This window comes from Anomalospiza imberbis, chromosome 2 (assembly GCF_031753505.1).
Source record: "Anomalospiza imberbis isolate Cuckoo-Finch-1a 21T00152 chromosome 2, ASM3175350v1, whole genome shotgun sequence".
Lineage (NCBI taxonomy): Eukaryota > Metazoa > Chordata > Aves > Passeriformes > Viduidae > Anomalospiza > Anomalospiza imberbis.
The window spans coordinates 56892771-56914086 of NC_089682.1; the positions used below are offsets into that span (position 1 = coordinate 56892771).

The following is a 21316-nucleotide window of genomic DNA, read 5'->3' on the forward strand; positions in this document are numbered from 1 at the left end:
GGAGAAGCTGTACCACAAAGAAAGGAGACAGACATTCATGCTTCCCCCAGCCTCTGACAGATACATATGCTGGCTTTGCTTGTAGGAAGGAAAGGGCTGTCCAGCACATAAGTCCTCTGCTCAAATAAAGGGGAAGAAAGAGATGAAGGGACAAAGTGAGACTGGTGCACAGTGGGAAGTGATGGGCCGCAAGGTGCTCTGTTGATCCAGGGATCTTTCCTTATGACCATAATTCATTTAAACTGTACTCTGTCCCTTCTTTAAAAATATCTTATTTTTACCATTAAAACAGGATCTTGTCAAAGTAGAGTCATATCCAGGCTTTGTACTCATGGCTGATCTCTGTGCTATCCAAATGGTGGTATTTTTTCCATCAATAAGGTGTATCAAAATAGCATGATCTGAAAATGAGAGGTTTTGTCTGAGCTTCAATGGCTATGTTAGGCTTTACTTTTTCAGGGTTTTCTTGATACCTTATTAAAATGGGGCTTAAAGTGCAAAGGATCATAATGTAAAAGATAACTCGTACTGCTGACAAAGTGAATGTTTGATCCCACACGACAATAATTTTTTTGTTTGTTTTTTAAGTCTTTTAGGCAAAATAAACATGACATGCATGGAATTTAATCCTGGCAGGAATTTCTTAAAGCCACAAAATGACAGCAAATTAAGCCCATTTGTCATCTCCATTGAAAAGTGTGTATTTGTTTCTCTGTGTTGAAACCAGAATACTTAATTGCAAAGGTTCCTGGAGATGAGCACTGTAGCTGCCAACCAGGAGCCAACAGAATAGCAGCCGAAATGCTGAAGCTAATGGTAGTGTCAATCTATTGTGTCATAAATTACATCCTGTTATAAATAATGAAATCCTGGAAACAAACGCCAGATTTGCATTCTTCACCCAGGTTTTTCATCTATTTTGTGATGAAAATGTGACTTAAAAAACCCACATCGTTAAATGTCATCCTTTTCATGTTGATTGGCATTCTTTTGGGTGCTTTTTCCCCCATCCCTTTTTTACTAGGCTACTTTGATTAGAGAGTAGACATAAGGATGAGCTGTTTTCCTGATGTGTGTTTGGCACTTCCAGATTCCACGAGAAACCCTAATTCCTGATGGGAAGACAATAATCTGGGACAGCATGCAAGGCTTCAGAATACCTAAGGCAACTTACAAATTCATCGGGCTCCTGAGCTGTGAGACAACTGTTGGTGGGCACACATACAGCACCAAGTACCTAACGCACAGAGAAAGTAGGTGGCATTCTCCACTCCCTGTCTCTCAGAAAGCACCCTGCCCTGCTGGCATTACTAATTGTTCTCCCTCTTTGTCACACGCAGCCAACACCATATTTGATGTTCAGTTAAGCACCCCACGTCTTGTCAAGCTGCTGAAGGGAGACAGCTTGGCAATTAACTGCACTGTCACTGCAGCCTGGAACACCAGAGTGCAGATGACATGGACTTACCCTGGAGAGGTGAGTGCTGTAGCTGGAAAGAAGAAACCAGAGGTTTCCCACAGATCATGCTGCATCTAGCATCCCAGGAGGAATTCTGCTTTGGAATGCTTGCCATTGTTTGCATTCCATCATTTTGACCCTTGCTGACATGTCTCTTAAGGTTTCTTTTTTTTTTTTTTTCCTTCTGATGCCTAATTTCATAAGTAAACATGTTTACACAATGTGCTCTGGTTATATTGCATAATCACAAGAAAATGCTAGAATTGTTTCATCTCTGGGAGCTTCTTTTTGACCTGATGAAACGAGAAATTTATCACCCTAACTCAGCCAGGGGCTCTCTCTTGTGACAAAAAAGTTTTCAGTGAGGTCATCTTCTCAACACATTCGTTTCAAAGAATGGCAGACAGTCAGGCACCCGATTCGAGCATGTTTAGAAAAGATATTTTGATTTAGCTAGCCAAAATCTCATTTGTTAAGTGTCACACGAACAATCCTCTTGTTTTGACAACTACAGGAATGATCTTGAATGTGCTTCTCCACCCCCCACATTGGGAGCATCCTCATAAATATTTGTCACTTACAGAATAACTGCCAGGGAGTCCGTGTAAAACTGATAAGAAATTTGACATTAGCTTAAGGTTTACAACTCCCATTCCTTTCATGTCAGTTTGATTTATGCTGGTGATTCAAGTCAAGATCATTTATTATGTCACTCATTGTACCTAATCACAGGCTGAAATTATGATGGCATTATATAGGGAAGATTAATGCAATTGTTTATTGCTTACTGTAGCCATTTTCCCTGGCATTTTTTCACCTCAGAAATAAACAACTTAGCAACAAGAAATGCTCCAAATATATTATATTGCTTGTTGCTGCCCTACCAAGCCCTATCTGGGCATCACACTTGTGAAATTGTGCTTTGTTTTTATTTAGATGGTAACTGAAGGGTGCTCAGTGTTTGTAAGACATCAACAATGTCCTGGGTTAAATAAACTTTGAGGCCAAATACTGAGGGGGAGTTGCAGGAAATAACTCCTCAGAGTCACATTATCTTCGGTTCCACCCTGCTATTCCCTTGCCAAATCTAGTCCCTTTTCTGTCTGTAGCGTTTCCAGAATTCTCTCCTCCTTGTGTTAATGTCCTTTTCTTCTGTGTGTCTGTTCCCTATGGCACTGAATTCAGGCACCAAACTATGTGCTGCTCTTCATATCATGGTTTCAGGATTTTTAGGAGCAGTGCTAGACAATGGCAATGGGGAGCTAGGCATGTTGATATGTCAGGCTGTATAAAAGGGAGCATCTTCCTGTGGAAAGTACTAGTCTGGATGCCATGACATCTTGGGTGAATACAGGGATGAATTGCCCTATAAGGTTGCTTATATTTTTTATTGTTGACCCTCTGGAAATATTAAGCATCTTTTGCATATCTGTGCTCTACAAAGGCATCTGGGATTTTTTTTTTATTAAGTTATAGTGGCAGTACAGGACAATTAAAATCCTAATAATAATGAAATTTGGTCTGATTAAGCTCTTTGTTGTTCATTTCTTTGGCTCTTATAGACAAGGAAAAGAGGTTCTGTAATGCAGCGTATTGATCAGAAGAATTCAGAGGCCAACATTTTTTACAGCATCCTCGTTGTCGACAGAGTGCGGGATATTGATAAAGGCCAGTACACCTGCCACGTGAAGAGCGGGCCATCCATCAAAGCTGTCAACACAACAGTCATTGTTTATGGTAAGAAGTGGTGCACATTTGTGGAATATTCAGTGGTCATGTACCAAAGTCAATTGTGTGATAATTTTACATTGTGACACAAAATGGAAGCCATCATGGGCAGAAAAAGACAAATGAAGGAGGGAGGCACTCCAGGAGGGAAAACATGCCATTTCTTCCATGACTGTTTTCTACTGTTGGCAGTAGACATGTTAATGTTCAATTTCATCACTTTTGTCTGCTAAATATTGTGATGGTGCTGTCCTCAGTCAGTTTTAGCAGATACAATCAGTCAAACTCTAGTTTGAGGGGAAAAAGAAGGTGCAAGCATAATTTAAATAGAGGAAACCCACTCCCTCTTCTTGTGAAATCTGAAATTTCTGATATTATTTCAAATGTATATAAATAAGGACTTTTTTTGCTTTGGGACTCTTTGGGAAGAGACCTTCTTTGGGACACCCTGTTACAATTAGAACTATCCAGGATCTTTGGAGCACCATTGGTGTTAAAGACCAAGTGGCTGGTGGGTGTCCTCCACAACAGATGATTCATGGTCAGAATATACATTTATTACATATTTTCAGTGGTGTATCTTTTCTCTCCTATCTGGAAGTGTGGACTAAGCACTCTGTGTTGGTATTCTTAGAGAGAATTTCAGCTTATTTTCTCTGTTTAAGCTCTGGAATAAGGCACTGGGAACATAGGATGAATCACGATAACCGGTAACTGTATCTTAAACAGATAAACCTCATCTTTCAGAAACTGAGGTTTAGATGAAAATTAAAGTCAGAGAAGTTGGAGACTAAAATTAGAGTCAGAGAAGCTGGGCCTGTTGAAGTCATCCTGCATTCACATAAGCAGCCCCATCTATAGGATACCCATATTAGAAAGAGCCTGTATAAATAAAGGTTTGCAGAATCAGGTCTGTATCTTCATAACATGACTTGTGTAATTAAACTACTTATTTGTGTTGTGCATATTATTTTCAATGTACTTGGTAAATGTGATTAAATGTTGAACTTGTTTAATGGATGTCCATCATCCTTATGCAGTTCATGTGAGTAAATACTGCACCATAGGTACCAACAAAAGGACACTCAAAAATTTTTTATACTTTGAATATTTTATTTTGCACACTTTTATTTTATTTTTCAGGGGATAAAAAGATATTTTCCAATGTATTGTTTGATTTTTATGTTTTATTGCCTCTGGTAAAAGCCATCAACTTGGCAGAGAATTGGAGATAGGGGGCAGAGCAAATGGTAAAGAATGAATTCCAGCAGGTTGTTATTATTCCAGTGAAGTGACAAAGATTTGTTTGTTTGATGAAACAGCTGTTTACCAGTGATACAGAAAGTTTCTGCCTTTTCTTTTGCTATTTCTCTGAAGGTCTCTTAAATCCTCTCTGGAAAAAATATTTTCTTTTGGAACATTCATTGATTCTTGGCCTATAAGAGCAGAAAGGTCATCTGATCACCCTCTGTTCAGCCTCCCACATACTGCCGACCACTTTATTTCTTGTGCCCTTTTTTCTAGCTGGACACAATGTGAATTTGGCTAGAGTGTATCTTCTCCAAGCAGATTCATACCCTGGGAACTGCCTCTCAATTTCTTGTATATTTGTGGTATTCCTTTCTATTTTATAGATCTCTAGGAGATTAGGCTCTATTCTTGCTGTTAACATGTGGGAGCATCAAAATTACTAAAGATAATTTTTATTTTTTACATATTCTTTAGTAGAGATACTAATTTTTCAGGGTGAAAATCAGTAATACAAAGAACTTTTTTATTTTGTTTAAGATAAAATGTTCATTAATTTGAAACGCCGAAGAAAAACTGCGCTGGAGGCTGTAGCTGGAAGAAAATCCTATCGTTTGTCAATGAAAGTGAAGGCATTTCCCTCTCCAGAGGTTATATGGTAGGACAACAGTTACTTCCTCATATGCATCCTGGACCTCTTTTTATAATAGAGTAGGGGAGGGTTTCTTTGAAGTTTCAGAGCTGCCTGGGGTTCTAAGAAGTTATGAGACCATTACTTCCATTTTGCAAGTGTGAGAAAGGAGATATGGAAAGTTTAAAGCTGAGATCCTCAAACAGGTCATATATTTCTCCTCTTGAAATCAATGGATGCTCTACAGCTAAATATCTCTACGAGCTTGGACTGAAGTGTTGCATCCAGCTTTAGTCAGACCTAGATAGGAAACCTGAACTTGCTTTTCAGACAGTAAGAGAAAGAAAAGAAGGCTTTCATTAAAATAAAATAATGACTTGAGTCATACAGACGTGTACTATTGCAAAAATTGGAAGTTGGTTATTATTATGCAGTGATCTGCAGGTTGTAGACCTACTTCAGCACAGCATTCACTGTGTCATTAATTTTGTCTCATGTGAGTTGTGTTAAGAATTTTTTGGAGCAGTTTTATTTATTAATCCAAACCACTTTCATATGCAACAATGTTATCTATTAATTATCTCAAGGGTTTTATTTTTTAAACAATTTAAAACACCAGTAGCTCTGGCTCGAGTAATTGCACTTTAACAAAGGGTCTATGACAAGACTAATTAAGAACACATTAAGAACACACATGCATGAACAATGGGAGTTCAGGTTATAGCCAGAAATTAATTTTGCACCAAAAGCATTGTTTTATTTTACAAACTTTTAGAGTTATGGCTTCATGTAGAAAACTGAGGGGTGAATGTGATGCTGACGCCAGCTATTTATACATAATTTTCTGTTTTTCCATTGTTTGGGTTTATTGATTACACATATAGATCCAAAACTTCTGAACTAAAAAAATCTCCAAACACTGTGACAATTTTTTAATTCTTTTAAATTTAAAATTTAAGTTGGTCAAACATTGGAATAAATAGTCTAGAGTGGTGGTGAAGTCTCCATTCTTGAAGATACACAAATCCGTACTGAAAGTGGTCTTGGGAAACCTTCTGACCTTGCTTTGTATAGGACATCAGACTAAATGACTTCCAAAGGCTCTTTCAGCTGCAGCTATTTTGTGGTTCTGTAAAATACACATACAGTGAAGTGCCTAAATCCGTAAGCCCTTTGACCAAATTTTAGTGCTCCTCTAATAACAGTAAGAGTTGTTTCTAAAAACTTACTAAAAGCTGTGAATAATTTAGATCAAATCCATCATCCTAATGAATATGTGTTGCACCCTTCTACTAACATCATGTTAACCTTCTCGCAGCTTGTTAAAATGCACTTTACGCTGTATTTTAGACTTCGAAGAAAAATCTTTTGCTTCAGGAATCTGTATGTGAGCAACAGTTAGTACTTTCTATGTTGATTTTCTGTTATCTTTAAAAACATTCACTTGATATCTGATTCTTAAGTTCTTATCTAATCTACTTACTCTTCCTCTTCCTAAAATCACAGCTGTGCTTAGGGTACTGTAATACTTTGTCCCAGGATGTATTCTGAGGTCATTGAGAAATGGCCAGTGCAAGATGATGCAACCTTTATTTCTGTGACCAGCCCTTAGCCAAAATGGTTGTCTTTTAGACTAAATGGCGGTCACAGCCACGGACAACTGGGATCTTCAGAGATAGAGTGGCAATTTTCAGCAACTCTCAAATACCATAGAGGCCCATCAGATTCTTATCAATTTTAAGATATAGAATAGTATTTTCTAAAGTGGTTTACAAATATCAGCAATCTTATTTGAAAGGAAAGGATAAGCCTCTGGTAAACAGAATCTCAGACTGGAAATCTATTCCCAAAAATTGAGGGATATGATGTAACATGGGTGGTTTAAGCAGAAATATTTTTCAGAATTTTGATTTCTGGAATTCCATGAAACAGGTTAAAAGATGGGCTACCTGCTGCTGAAAAATGTGCCCGGTACGTGGTTAAAGACTATTCGTTAGTCATCAAGGATGTTGCTGAGGAGGATGCTGGAAACTACACCATAATACTGAGCATTCGACAGTGGAACTTGTCGAAGAATCTTACAGTCACTCTTACTGTAAATGGTAAGTTCGCAATATGTTCTCATGCTTCCCGTGAACATATGAGTGCTCAATTTTCTTTAAGCTGGATTGTCACCAATCTTGCACTGACTTCATGGACCCCATTTTCTTACTGACTTCATGGACCCAAACCCAAGCCTCAAATGTAGGGTGAAAGACTCATCTTTGAACCAGAAGATGGATGCTGGTTTTCATTAGAAGTGCTTCTGTCCTGTGCAGCCACATATTTGCTCCTGATGACTTAAATGTGTTACTAACCACTAATCTGATTTAGGACTGCTGTTTTTCCTTTGTTCTCCTGGGGATTTTTCTTGTTACTCACACTGCAAGAATGTAGTAATTTTATAATCGTGTAATATGTTGGAAATAAGCTGGTTTTAATAGCTTTCCAATTTTTACCTTTTCCAGTGAAACCGCAGATATACGAAAAGGCCGTGTCATCATTCCCTGATCCCAATCTGCATTTGCTAGGCAGCAAACAAGTGCTGACATGCACTGTGTATGGTATTCCTCCACCTAAAATTACATGGATGTGGTATCCCTGTAAACAAAACCATTCTAAAACAAGGTAGGACAATGTCTTTACTTTTATTATAAATCTTCTTTTACTACTACACTTAAATAGTTTCTGTAAGAGTAAAGCTTGCTGTAAATATTGCTTAGTTAATAAAAATTGTCTACTTTTTATCAATATATTTTTCAGTGGACATGCAACTTTTTCTCCATCGTTATTTGAAAATGGAGGGCAGACTGGTTATTTAGTATTACTATTTGCGTTTATTTACAGTTCACTACTATTCATGCATGCAATATTAGTCCAGAAGTGATAATTGCTTCTGCAGTTTCATGAGAGAAGAAAATGTTTTGCAAAGTTCACACGCTTTCACATGGAGTTTTCCTCCATGCTTTTCTCCACGCACAGTGACTCCTATGTGTGGTTTCTTTTGAAATCAACAGAAAACATCATAGAAACTTCTTCCATTATGAAGAAATGATATGTTTAGTCACAAATGCAGTTAGGCAAGCTAAATGTGCCCACCATTCCTCAGATGATATTTAAACAGGGTAAAGAATAAATGCCACTATGCAAGCTCACTTGACGCTGATGTGGTGCTCAACTAATCCTGTTTTTACATTTTGTTTTCTTTTGAACTCTGTTTCTTATGATTAGGAGTTTGTGTTGACTCACTTATCCACAGCTCTTCCTGCATAATGAAGTCTGACACAAACTTAATGATTAACACTCAACCTCCACAACAGCATTATCATTAAGTTGCTATTGGAGGGTTCAAACAGGCAAGGTACTTGGATCACAGCCCAGTGAAGATATTTAAAAACCTGACAAGTTTAAGACACAACATTTTCTCAGTTCCAACTGAAGAATAATCACATTCCACAGGATTTCACTATTTTAACACTTTCAATAGAATTGGGATTTAGCACCAGGCAAATATTTAGTACGTGCTTAATTGCAAGCGTACAAGACACGTCCTTCAACTAAATATGACATCTCAGTACTAAACATCTCAAACTAAGGATACTTGTAAGTGCTTTGATATCAGTGAGAGAGTGGTCAGCACTTCCTAGAAGCAGAAATTATTTTTCCTGCTATGTCCTTGGGATTATGCTAATGACTGTCTTTCTGTGCCCTTCTCACCAAGAGGTGGCACTAGCAATCTCTCCTCTTGCTGGAATAGGTATTACCTGAAATTCTCCTTTTCAAGGACAGGTGAGAGCTGCATTTCCTCTGTCTGGTATGTTACCTTACAAGGACAAGTTGCAAAACTTATTTTTGCTAATAGATGTAAGAGAAGAGAAATCACATCATCTTGTAACTAGAGAAAACTTGAGAAAGGTATATATGAAAATTTTCAGTTGTTTAGTTTCCTTCAAGAGTTTATACAGCTATGAATAATCTGGATTGAAATCCAGTACAGCACTGAAGAAACTGTTGGTTCTTCCTGGGGAGTCGAGGTGGTGCTCATCTGTTGTCAGGTATTTCCTTCTGTTAGCAAGCAAGGTCTGCACTCCAGCACAGGACAGCTAGTCTTCAGAAAGAGGAATGAACATTTGCATGCAGGTGTTCAGTAATGTGCTGAACTGTAGACTCCATTAAATGCTAATTAGGAGTGTGTTTGAGCAGGTGATCAAAGGAGAAATGTAACAATTTGAGTCAGCTATTGGCTCTGTTACAATGTTGTTTCCAGACTGGCTTCCAAATTGCCTTCATAATTGCTCTGTGATGATTCCCTTTAACCCTCTTCCCTTCCTTCTCCTTTAAGTACTCATTGAAGAAGAAGCCTGGAGAGCACCATTTCTAAGGCTTTGCCTAAAAGGAGTGGGATGATTCCCTCTGAATAATATGACAATTAACTCTTGCAGAAAGGCAGAAATACATGAGTAGTTACATTTTGACTCCTGCTTCAGGAAGGGAGCAGAGTGGAGTATTTCAGCAGCTGGCACAACTTGCTCAGGCTGACATCTGTGCAGATTCAGGTTTTTCTCCCTGAAGAACTGGAAAACCCTTTAATCTCACCTATTTCACTATACTTCCCTCTTTGTGTGATGGGAAGTTTGCCTAAACAACAGATTTAATGTGCATGTACGTTGAGCAGGAGATAAGAAACATATCTTATTCTGCCATTACACCATTTTTTTTATATTTAGCTACCCAATATTAGGTTTCCAATACTAAAATGTTGCTGTATTTGTGCTCAAGTAATGCTTGTTTCTGTACACAGATAAACCTTGTACTTTAATTCAATGAACCCCCACAGGTTGCCCTTCAGTGCGAGATTCTCAGGAAATTTCTGAGTCCCATGTCATAGGACAGAGTGTGCACTCTGAACAAAAAGATGATGTTGCTGCAATGACCTTGCAGTGCACTATTGGCTCCAAGATCTGCTTGCTCCAATATTTCTTTATATGTATGCTTAACTTCACACCACTTGAGCACTGTCACTGTAAGCTGGGGACTGACTGCTTAAGTTAGATGCTTTTATTTTTGAAGGACTGTTGCCTGTGGCCTCCTTTAATAGCCACCATTAAGTTTTGTGGATACTTCTTTCACTTTATTTTCCAAGCAGTATTTCAGTTACAAAAATCTAAAAATATCTCGATGAATTCCATTGCTTTTAAATACAGATATAGTTTAAAGCTTTCTGATTGATACAATGAATTTGCATAACTCTTCACTCTACTTCTCTCAGGCTAGTAACAAGAGACTGGCCAAATTAAATAATTTCCATAGTTTCCTTTTAGCAAATAATAATGAAAAAGTAGTAAAATTGCTCAACAAATGTGAATTTTTGAAATATGGAAAGACCAACATAATTTAAAATTCCTTATTCTTTGTTTTCTGTTACAATTGCTTTGCTTAAACCAACACTTGCCATTAAGCAATATTTTTAGCTAGCTAGCTAACTAGCTAGATAGTAGGTGAAAAGATTCTCTTCTGATGTTCACCCAAACAAGGAAACAGAGAAGAGTCAAGGAAATCTGTCTGGGGCAAAAAAGCAATATTCTGGGCTTTTTTTTTAAGCTAATGCAGGGCTATTAAATTTAGAGATGACAGCCAAAAGACAATAGAAGACACAATGCAATATAAAAGTCATTAAAACCCCCCCAAAATTAGTCTTTCTTAAATGATTGAGAAACTGTTTTTCCAGGGCTATCTTACTGCAGTGTATGATGCTGCTCTGTAGCAGACATTTTCCCAGGCTGGGCAGCCCCAAGGTGTTCAGTGGATATAGAAGAGCACAGCCCTGTGGGACACTTATCCTGAAGTGCCCAGCAGCCTCCTCAGCCTCTTTTCTACCACTCTGGAGCCATCCTATCCATCCTGAATTTGTCTCAGGCTGGGTTGTCAGCAGAGTTGTATGGGGGCAGACAGCAGCACGGCTTGCTGAGAGTCTCCAGAGCCAGGCAGGCTGGGATCCACCTAAAACAGATCAGTTCTGAGGCTGCAGAATAAGCATCTGCATGCTGGGAATGTGCTTGATGTTAATGGTTCTTGACCTGAATCTCTTCAGTAGATTTTGTTTATCTTAAACTGACCTGGCAGAAATTGCCAAGAAAGGCATGTGGGATACTGGTATTGCTCACTGGAAGCATTGGCTTGCTCAGCAGCTGTGCAATGTTTTTTGGGGCCAGTTTCTCTCTCTGGACATTTCTACGTGGGTAGTTCAAGAGAGATCTTCAACCTCTGCCCAAGGTTTGACTGATTGGCCCTTCAGAAATGGCAGACAGTTGCAACACTGAAATTTTATCACGGTGTTTCAACTCTCCCATCACCTTGCTGCCTCCCTCTTCTTGAGCTATGAGTTTTGTTTAGCCTTAGACTGAATGCTGTGTTATTATTTTACAGCCTTGCCATCACATCAACCTATGGTTTTTTGGCTTCTGTTGTTTTTTTAGGTTTTCTTCCCCCTCTGCATTTGTTTGCTTGAGGGAGAGAGAAATGTAACAGTACTATGGAGCTGCTTACAAAAACAAAGTAGCTGGGGACACTGGTACATGATTCTCTGCTCTCCTGACTACAGTGTCAAGATATGAACTCTATTTGGTGGTAAAACCACCTCATGGTGGGATTGGAGATGGAGGGCTGATACATGAAGTATCTGAGAGGAAAAAAAAAATGAAGTGTTCCTTGAAACTTCTGCAGAGATACAGAAAGACTGAAATTATCATAATGACAGTGCATGGCCAGACTCTCAGCAGCTTCAGTGAAAGAGGAGGCAGGCCATGTGTGCATAGCAGTCTAATTGCATTTCTGCATTGCTTGTGTCAGGGTATTAATGAGGGATTGAAAGGCAGAATCATTAGGATGTGCTTGGATAGATGATCAGGGGAAACCAGATTTGGGACATCAGTGAGGTGTGTAAAATGAACAAGTAAAAAACAAATGTTAATTGAACTTAATTAGGAATGTACTGAACCACCCAAATTTAATTGTTGGATGTGTGCAAACATTGATGCCCATTAGCTTGTCCACAGCAACTGATTTTGTTTCCTGTGCCACCTTCTATTTTCAGGAAGGGAAAGGCTGAGTCTTTGGAGCTGGTATAAGTAGGTCAGATGCCACGAACAAACAGGTAGTTCTAAAATGCCTTTGTTTAATTTGACATGTGGCTGAATCCTCAGCTCTACCTTCACACTGGCTGAGGATTTGGCTGGTGGCCTTTGTGTCTTCCACCCTGTGCTACAAGAAAATAATCTTACAGCAATCTAGTAATGTAAAGGTACTTATAGGTACACCAAAAATCATACTAGCTATTCCCTTATTTTGGTTTGGTTGAGGAAATAGATTAGTGTAAATAAAAGTCAAACCCTGTGGTTTTTTACATAACCTTAAAAAAATGCAGAAGAACTGTCCCGGGTGTGCATTGCAGCAGCATGGACTTCCAGGGAACTTGAAGCCAAAGGAAAAAGAGGAGTGAAACAGCATCTAATCTGCTTCAGCCTGAATAAGGAATATGCTCAAGTATCCCATTCTGCACTTTCACTGGGAACCAAAAGCCAATGCTTACTTGTGAGCACATTCTTTCCTCTGAGTCGAGCTAAGTCCTTGTTTTCAGCCACTATTATGGAATTTATAATATTTTTAATATTGTGTTTGTTTAATATTTTGCTTGCAAAATGCCTTTTGAATCATATCTGGCACATCCATATGTTTACATAAGCTTGACAAATACACGCGTTATACTGAGTACAGTTTGCCCCAGTCTGTCCAGAGGGTTACACATTGATGAATTTATTCTGAAAGTATAAATTACTTCATTATGCATCTTAGTTGAATCAGAAATTTAAGCTTTCAAGTTTCAATATTGCTTTTTTTCAAATCACTTTAAATCAATTTTTTAAAAAATTAAAACAAGAAGCATTGTATTATTTATTTTGTCATTGACCAATCTTCAAACATAAGAGCTACAGCAGGATCCAAATGGTCAGGGATACTCTGCTTAGTATTATGCTTTTATTCTCACTTGCCTATGTTGGGTTTCCTTGCCTATGTTGCTCTTCCTTTTATTTTTTCCCAGTTTCTTTTTTTTCTTCTTGCTGCCATCACAAGGTGGTATCTTGGCTTTACTATGTGCAGTCTGACACTCAGCCTTAAGGAAAAACACTTAAGGGTCACGTAGATGGTGGGATGTTTCTGCTTGATCTTTTGCTCCATGTGGCCCAGCCCATAGGAAACAAAGTGTGTGACAGGCTGTACGTGGGGACTGCACGACGTGAGCGAGGCCCCGCACGCTGGCAGTGTCTGAGCCAGTGGGGAGTCCCAGCCCGTAGCCAGAAGCCTGCTCTTGCACTAGCAGGGGCTCCTGGCCAAAGGAAGGCACCAGGTCAAACTCTGTGTGTGCTTAGGAGTGATTATGAATGGATTACTATTACTGGATCGAGTACACCTTTTACAAAAATATACAAACTTTAGTTAGCATCCTCTTTCCTTTTATGTGTATGCCTTTCAAAAAGCCTTTGCTGAAGGCTTTGAACAGGCATGTGTGGTAGGATTGTGCTCAGAAAAAAATATTCCATGAAAAAATAGAAAACAGAGGTTAAGAGGGAACAACCAGTTCTTGCAGCTTAGGGAGGTGATCAGTGAAGTTTTTCAGGAGCTTGTGCTGGGGTCTGTACTTGTCAACACATTCAGAAATAACCTGGAAAAGGTGGTAAGGAGGTGACAGTGTTTGTTGATGATGACAAGTTATTCAGATTTGTAAGGATGAGGGGCTGATTGCAATGAAATGCAGAACTCTATGAATCCGGGTATCTGAGTGAAAAAGTGTCAGGTGAAATTCACTGGAGATAAATGCACATGATATACACAGGAAAAAAAATATTGCTTTTGTATGTAAAATACATGTTAAAAAGCTGTTGGCTGATCATTACTACTACAAAGAGGGATCTGAGTACTGTGATAGATGAGTTTGTGAAAGTGAACAGCACCATGAGCAACTCAAAAAGAAAATCAAATGTTAGGAATTACCAGGAAAGAAACAAAGACCACAGTACAGAACACCATGATAACTCCACAAGTCCATAAATTATCAACATCCTTTATGCTATGAGCATTTCTGATCCTTTCATTTCAAAGGATGCAGCTAAACTGGGAGGTACACCAGGAATAGCATCTAAAAGGATCAAAGGAATTTCAGAGAATGAGAGGAATGTGTGAAGGATCAGTGAGGAAGGAGATCAACTCTGTTGCAGACTGAAAAACATATGACTTGGGAACTACAGGATGGAGGCTTACAGACTTGTGAAAGGCACACGTCAGAGGATCAGTTGTGTATATCTTTTCCAATTCAAGAGGTAGGGGCCATTAGATGAAGACAGGAGGGGCAGAATTTGGAACTGTAAAAGGATATAGCTCCTCATGTAGTGGATAGCATATCTGTGAATCTCCTTGCCAGAAGATTTTAGGGTTTTGAAGACTTTCTACAGTCTTGGGAGAGAAGTGTAGAAACAGTCTATATTGTGGAAAGTTCCTGACCTGATAATAATTGGTGACTGAGGGAGTATTAGAAGGAAATATCTGAAGTTAGTCCTGCTCTTACTCATCCCCAGCCATCTGCATATGGTCATTGTTGGGACAGGATATGGGGTAGATGGATCCTTGGTCTTACATCCATGCCTGTCAGTATTTTCTCTTCCTGTTTTCCCTCTAATCAGCTCCCCTCTCTCCTTAAAAATGTTTCCCTCCATTCTTTCTCATCCTTTCCTTGTTTTCTGCCTGGAGTCCTTCACTCCAGTCAGCCCACCCAGAGTTGCTCCCAGACCTCTACTTGAAGAGAAGTTGAAAACAAATCACCTTAAAAAATACAACCTCAGTGGATCAACTGCTCCTCTGTCTCCTTTGCTAATCACTGGAAAATGGAAAGGGTGAGAGTTGTGCTTCCAACTTGTCAGCAAAATGGGCAGTGTGAAGAACTGTGTAAATTGGCTACTGAAGAGTTACTCCTTTCTCGAACCAAGAGGATCCAGATAGGACAGAAAAGGAAAAAAGGGGAATTTTGGCATTCCGGGAAGGAAGTAGTTGTGGATACATGGATCTTGGAATATTATAGACATAAGGTTATGTCTAGAAGTTGAGTGAGCTATTAGAAGTGAGTTGTGCAAGGAAAATAACTTACACTAGAAGAGTCAGAACAATATATTGGACTTTAGGGAACATAAATTGGAAATAAAAAGAAACTGAGTGCAAGAGTGGACATTGTATATAGAGGTTTTGTGGACTTTCTCTTTAGGATTCTAACTGTTCAACCAAATTGCAAGACCCTCTTCCTTGCAGTACTACAGACGCTCAAAATCAAACACTTTTTTCCCCTAAAAGAAATTCTAGGTGCTTGTGAAAATCTCATGTGATAATTCTATAGTTCCAGCCAACATCCTGCTTCTCCATGCAGGACATGGTGTTTGCTTTTGCACAGAGAAAGTGGAGGCTGAATCACAGTGGCTTCATGGGAGTTGAGAGTTCCCTAGTGGCCAGAGGTTTCAAGTAATGACAAAGAAATTGGAAGCAAAATGTGTTTTTTTGGTGACCCTCAGCCTCAGTCATCTGCATTTTTTGTTGCGAGTAACCGATGTTGCCGGGTGCTCAGGTGGGCAGTTACAGAAGTGACTTTTTTCCTGTGGAAACCTGAGTGTGGGCTGATGAAAAACTGGAAGTTGGGGTAGGTAATATTGCTGTTGATCTTGCTGCTTCTTTTGAGATAGCTCAGATCAATCAGCTTTCCAGGCAGCAAACTGGAATAGTTAAGGGCAAGTCATAATGTTTGAAAAGGAGGAGTATGAAAGGGAAACACCATCCAGTTATCTGGTTGCATATCAGTAATAACAAGAAAGGCAATGTGCAGCTATCAAAGGCTTCCTTTTTTGATAGAGCCATGAAAGTACACAACAAAGCTCTAAATGCCATCTACCCTACTCTTCAAAGATACCCCCCAGGAGAATGAGGCTTTTGGAACATCAGGGACCTGATCCTAAATAAATAAATAGAAATAAACAAATAAACTATAAACAATGTAAAATATATTCAGTTCCTCTCACCTGTAGTTTTCCTCCTAGCTCCACCAATGCACATATTGGTGTTTGGGATGAGCTCCCAGCTGCAGTTTTGCCAGTATTTCGAGCTCTAACTGATTGGTTTTGACCTAGAGCAGGAGCACCTAGACTATAGCTTCTTAGAATCATAGAATCACATGCATACACAAAGCTGGCAGGGGGCCAGCACATGTTCTCCTTCCCCCACCCCCATTAAGCACGTTTTACAAACTGTACATGCTCCCTGCTACTATTTTTCCTCTCAGTTTCCTGCTTCAAATTGATTCAATATTCCCAAGGACACGTGGCTACACCAGCCCTGTGCTATCAATCACACGGCACTAGATGCTGAGGCACAGAGCAGCCATGGCCCATGCCATTCAGATTTTTTTTGGTAACTTGCAAGTAAAAAACAGTTCCTATGTATTCTTTACAATTCCAGGAATTTCCAGAGTTCCTGTCTTAATGTTAGTGTCATTGCCATTGCCTCTTAAAAGATATGAGTCAGCCCGACTTGGAATTTGTAGTAACATTGCCCTCACTCTGCTAGGAATTGCTGCCCTAAAAAAAGGATAGCTGTTGAGAAAAGTATGGTGACTGCCAATAATCACTCTAAAAAATGGGCCCTGTTGGTGACAGGATGGTTTCCTCTCCCTCCCAACAAATACTACCCCAATGAATGAGAGTGTGAGTGAGGCTGCCAGGGGCTTTGCCAAGAGGAATGCTTACTTAGAGAGTTGAATGAAATGCTACACGAGGTAATGATTGCAATGGCCTCTGGAATCACACAGGAGGGCTTGGGAGGGAGAAGCTGGGAAGACAAGGAGACAGAAGATGGGTATTTTTCCAGCTGATCTGTGGATTATGCCTCTTTCACCGGTATTTTTTGTTGCACTGCTTGAACTGAAAACTGCAGTACTGTCTTTGTCATGGGAAAGATGTGTCTGGATGGGCTAGATGTGGGGCTTTCAATCAGAACTGACTGTCATACATGAGGTCAAACCATCCTATGAATAATTGGACAAATTGCTTACCTCAGCTCCCATGCTCTGCTATAAATTATCAAGCAGCTTTTCTTCTGAGACCAGTAGTTTCATCGTCAGGACTTTAGCTTGGAGCTGGTCTGCAGTGTGATTTCAGTGAAATACATCAAGATGACATGAAGTACACTCTTACCCTGGAAACTTTTCCCTGTTGATAGTTATAAATACACCATGCTATTGTGCTTGGCATGCTGCATGCTAATAGAAGTGAGGGCTCTGAAACTCATTAGGAAAGGGAACGGGCCATGGAGCGGAGCGAGGACAGTGTGAAGCGAAGGCTGATCACCACAGCCTTGTCCAGAATAGGCCATGGGAGTTTTCTTATCTTGCTTTGGCAGGAGGTGCTGCTAGCTTCCTGTGCGAAATCACGAGCATATGCTGCTTTCCTCTTGTTGTTTGGCTTCCTCCGCTACACAAGACGGTTCCCAGCACTGTGATTATCTTTGCATCTTCAAACATGGCACACTCTGCTTCCTCAAGGGCTTGATGTATTCTTGAGTAGCAGGCTGCCTCCCCTCCCCCTGGCCATTTCTCCAGGGCCCCCACGGGTGCCAACTCCTCACATCACAGACCTTTTATAAAGCTGGACTTACTTCTGGTTGCATAAACCTCCCCCAGCCTCTCCAAATTTGTGTAAATTCCTGAAGCTCTGGGTGAGGAGCAGGTCTGACAGCAGAACTCACCCTGCCACAGGCAGAGCCACTATCACCCTCTTTCCCCCTGTGCTGGGCTTCTTTGAAAACCTTTCAGAGAATTAGTGGCTCCTGTTTTTACAAAAGAATAGCCTTTTTCTCAGGCTCTTGACACAAAGGCCGATGCATGCCTGTGTGGGTGCACACCTGCAACTGTGCATGCCAGCACGCATGCAGGCACATGGGAAAAACTACTTAGGCTGTGATTAACCTGAGTGCTCTGCTTCTACCAGAACACCACTAAGGCAGCAGAGTCTGATTACCTCACTCTGAGGTTGTGTAACTTCTATAAACTTAGGTTTGTGCACACCCCCGTTAGCATTTGTTATGTGGGATCTCTACACATGCAGAGTTGCACCCACAAAGTAGAAACGTGAAAGGGTCTGCAGGGACACAGGTGAAAGAAATGCGTAGAAATGTGCTGGCAGAGATCAGCTTGTTTATCAATCCCTGCGCACGCTGTGTGCTCATTCATTAACCCTGCTCTAAGATTTCCTGAAGATGCAAAGCACCGAGGCTCATCCCACAACAAAACATTTAAGGAATTCATGTACTCTGGAGATATCTGGAGTAAGATTCAAATACCTAAAATGCAGTGGGATTTCCCTGCAAACACAGACAGTTCTTGCTAAAAATGCAATACCCTTGTTATTTTACTGAGTGGGTAGTTTGAACAAATTGGTAATTTACTTGAAATACAAAAAATATGCAGCTGACGTTATATGAGGACACACTCTATGAAACATCAGTCGAGTTAACAGGAAGATGATTGCCTATTTTGGTTCCAGCCAGCATGAATTTTTGTGTTTTCATTTTTCTCCCTTTCTCTCCAAGCATCTGTGCTTAACACAAACATTTAGTTTGATGATTACATCTAAGTTCAGCAGAACCTTTTCTCTTTCTGTTACAAAATGCCAGTTGTCAGAAGCTGAGGTCGGGTTAAGAGGCAGGACTTTTGACTATTTTTTCCCATCTCTACCTGATGCTGCTGACCTAGGCAGCATCTTTCATGTGGCACCCCTGGCAGCAGTAAGAGTTGGAATGACTTGGAGTATTAACCTGAGAAGCCAGCTCAGGATAGTGGACAAGCTTGTGCATTGTCCCTGAGCTATTTTAGTGTATTTGAGGTTAAAGTGAAGGGATTTGGCAGCTGATGAGAGGAAGCATCTGGTTCTGCATCCAAAGGGATGAGTCTGAGTCTTGTCCTAGACTCTGCCTGGCAGTCATGCTACAACTGATCCGTAAACGTTTGCTGATCCAGCAGTCAGTGCAGCTGATGTTGTGTGTACAACAGTACTCACACCTCCAGCTGTGTGCTGTTGGATGTAGCATTCTCAGCTTGATTGTGACTCCTTTTTTATTAAAACCACGGACAACAGCTATGAAGTGTATTCGGTTTTCTACTCTAATTGCATTAACGTTGTAATTGCCAGTTTGGATATAGAATGGAATGTGATGTCAGTAGAGTTCACATATGTGCCTCCAGGGCTAATCTAGCACTTTCCATGTGTTTTCCTTGTTTTTATGATGTTATTATAGTTATGATGGTGGTTTGCATTCTGATATTAATAAGTAATCAGCATCCCATTGTGCTAAGCATCAACAAAGACATAACGCTGTCCTCATGCCTAAGACATGGCAAACTAAATATATACAGTCTTTTTAAGGAATTGTGAGGAAAAGTATAATAACAGCAACTGAGTCCAGAGGCTCCAGAGCTGTAAGAAAGGAAATTGGAGAGGTTTTTCAGAGATGCACAAGCAGCTTCTGAATATGCCTTATGCCTTCTTTCTGTCCTTTACCAAAATATGTGTAAGGACTTCTATGGTAAAAATTTCAGCACTGTAACAAAGAAACATAAATGCATTCTGTGGGGATAGGAAAAAAATAAATTAGGAGGCACCTTTTAATATACATGAAGTGGGATTTTGGTGTCTCTGTTTTCCTGTACAGATTGCATCCAGTCACAAATGTGCTTTTGATACTGCCTGTTTGTATGCCTGGCATCACAAAATGAGTTTTGATATCTTCTATGGCATGAAAATGTTACCAGCTTAGCCAAATTATCATGCTTTCTGTGTTTTATTCTTGTTACAGAACCAGACTTCTTAAAGTTTTAAATTTGCAAAGTAAATGGCATCTACCTTTCTGAATAATTTTAACCATTTTTCCCCATCTGAGTGCAACAGGTGCCCTTATTAATGCATCTATCTTTCATTCACTCTGGTCTCAAAAAAATTTATTAGAAGTTGGCCTTCAAACCAACATCTGAAAGATGTGGTTGTGCAGATAGGGCTTTCCTGCCATGCTCTTGCTCCCTGTCCTCTCTCCATGCATGAATCTCCATTGCCTTCTCCTGGTTTTTTTTGTCTTTTCAACACATTGATCCTTTCAGTGCACATAGTGAAATTTGCGCAGCCCAAGTTAGTTTCCATGTCATTATTTCTTTAAGCTATAATATCTGCTAAGACATTGGCCAGTTTTATGCAAAGCTGCACAATTAAAAACAGGCATGTTAAGTCGGTGTACCATTGGTATTCTAGACAACACTAAGTTTATTGTGCAAAGCAAACTGCACAGTTGGCTGAAGGGAAATGAACCTCATTCTTTGGTCAGGATTGCATCATATTCTGTTTTTCAGTCACTGGGCTTTAAAGTTCATTTCTCCAAACAACTGTTATACAAGTCAGAACTATTTGATTACAGATATGACAACCATTATCTTTCAAATCCAAGGAACATAGTGTATTTGAAAGAACATCATCAAGCTGAAGGGTTAATCTCTGCCAATGATGCTGGAATTGAACAAGCAACAACTAAATTCTGGATGAAAAACTGAACTAGATATTCTCAAAGAACAGGGTCAGGCAGCACTTAAGAAGCATTCCAATGTGTTTATATCCATGTGTACCAAATCAGACTTTAAGAAACAAATTATCTCTACCATGACCACACCTGAATGTTCTGATTACAAGCCAATTTGTTGCATAAGGCAAAAACATTTTTTTCTCTGGGACTTCCATTCATTAAGACGCATTTGATTTTCTTCCAGTAAAATTATCATTTAAATCCCTTTGTCATTTGAGTATAATTCTGTTTAACTTCATTTTGTCCATTTGCAGAATTATGCTTATTTTTACTGTGTGTCTTGTAATCATAGAACCTCAGTATTAATATCTTACTGTTTTGTAAACTGAACTAAAAAAATATTCAGAAATTAAAACCAGCATAATCTCATGTTAAAGCAAAAAGAACCTGTACAGAGTAAAAGAGCATCCAATGCACTATGGAATGCATCTTGAAACAAATATAATTTGTCTTGAATTAAAGGCGAAAAATAGAGTGAACTCATGTCTTGGCCATGTCTGAAA

The 21316-nt window shown here is 39.6% G+C and overlaps 1 protein-coding gene across 1 annotated transcript in view; it reads left to right on the forward strand.

Annotated features, from left to right (window-relative positions):
- The window catches only part of FLT1 (fms related receptor tyrosine kinase 1), a 106623-nt gene that overhangs the window by 29568 nt on the left and 55739 nt on the right, over window positions 1-21316 (forward strand). Inside the window, exons 5-10 of the mRNA XM_068181193.1 lie at window positions 1091-1253; window positions 1341-1477; window positions 3022-3196; window positions 4976-5093; window positions 6999-7168; window positions 7574-7733. Of these exons, the coding sequence (XP_068037294.1) occupies window positions 1091-1253; window positions 1341-1477; window positions 3022-3196; window positions 4976-5093; window positions 6999-7168; window positions 7574-7733 (923 nt within the window). The remainder of the gene's footprint in view (window positions 1-1090; window positions 1254-1340; window positions 1478-3021; window positions 3197-4975; window positions 5094-6998; window positions 7169-7573; window positions 7734-21316) is intronic.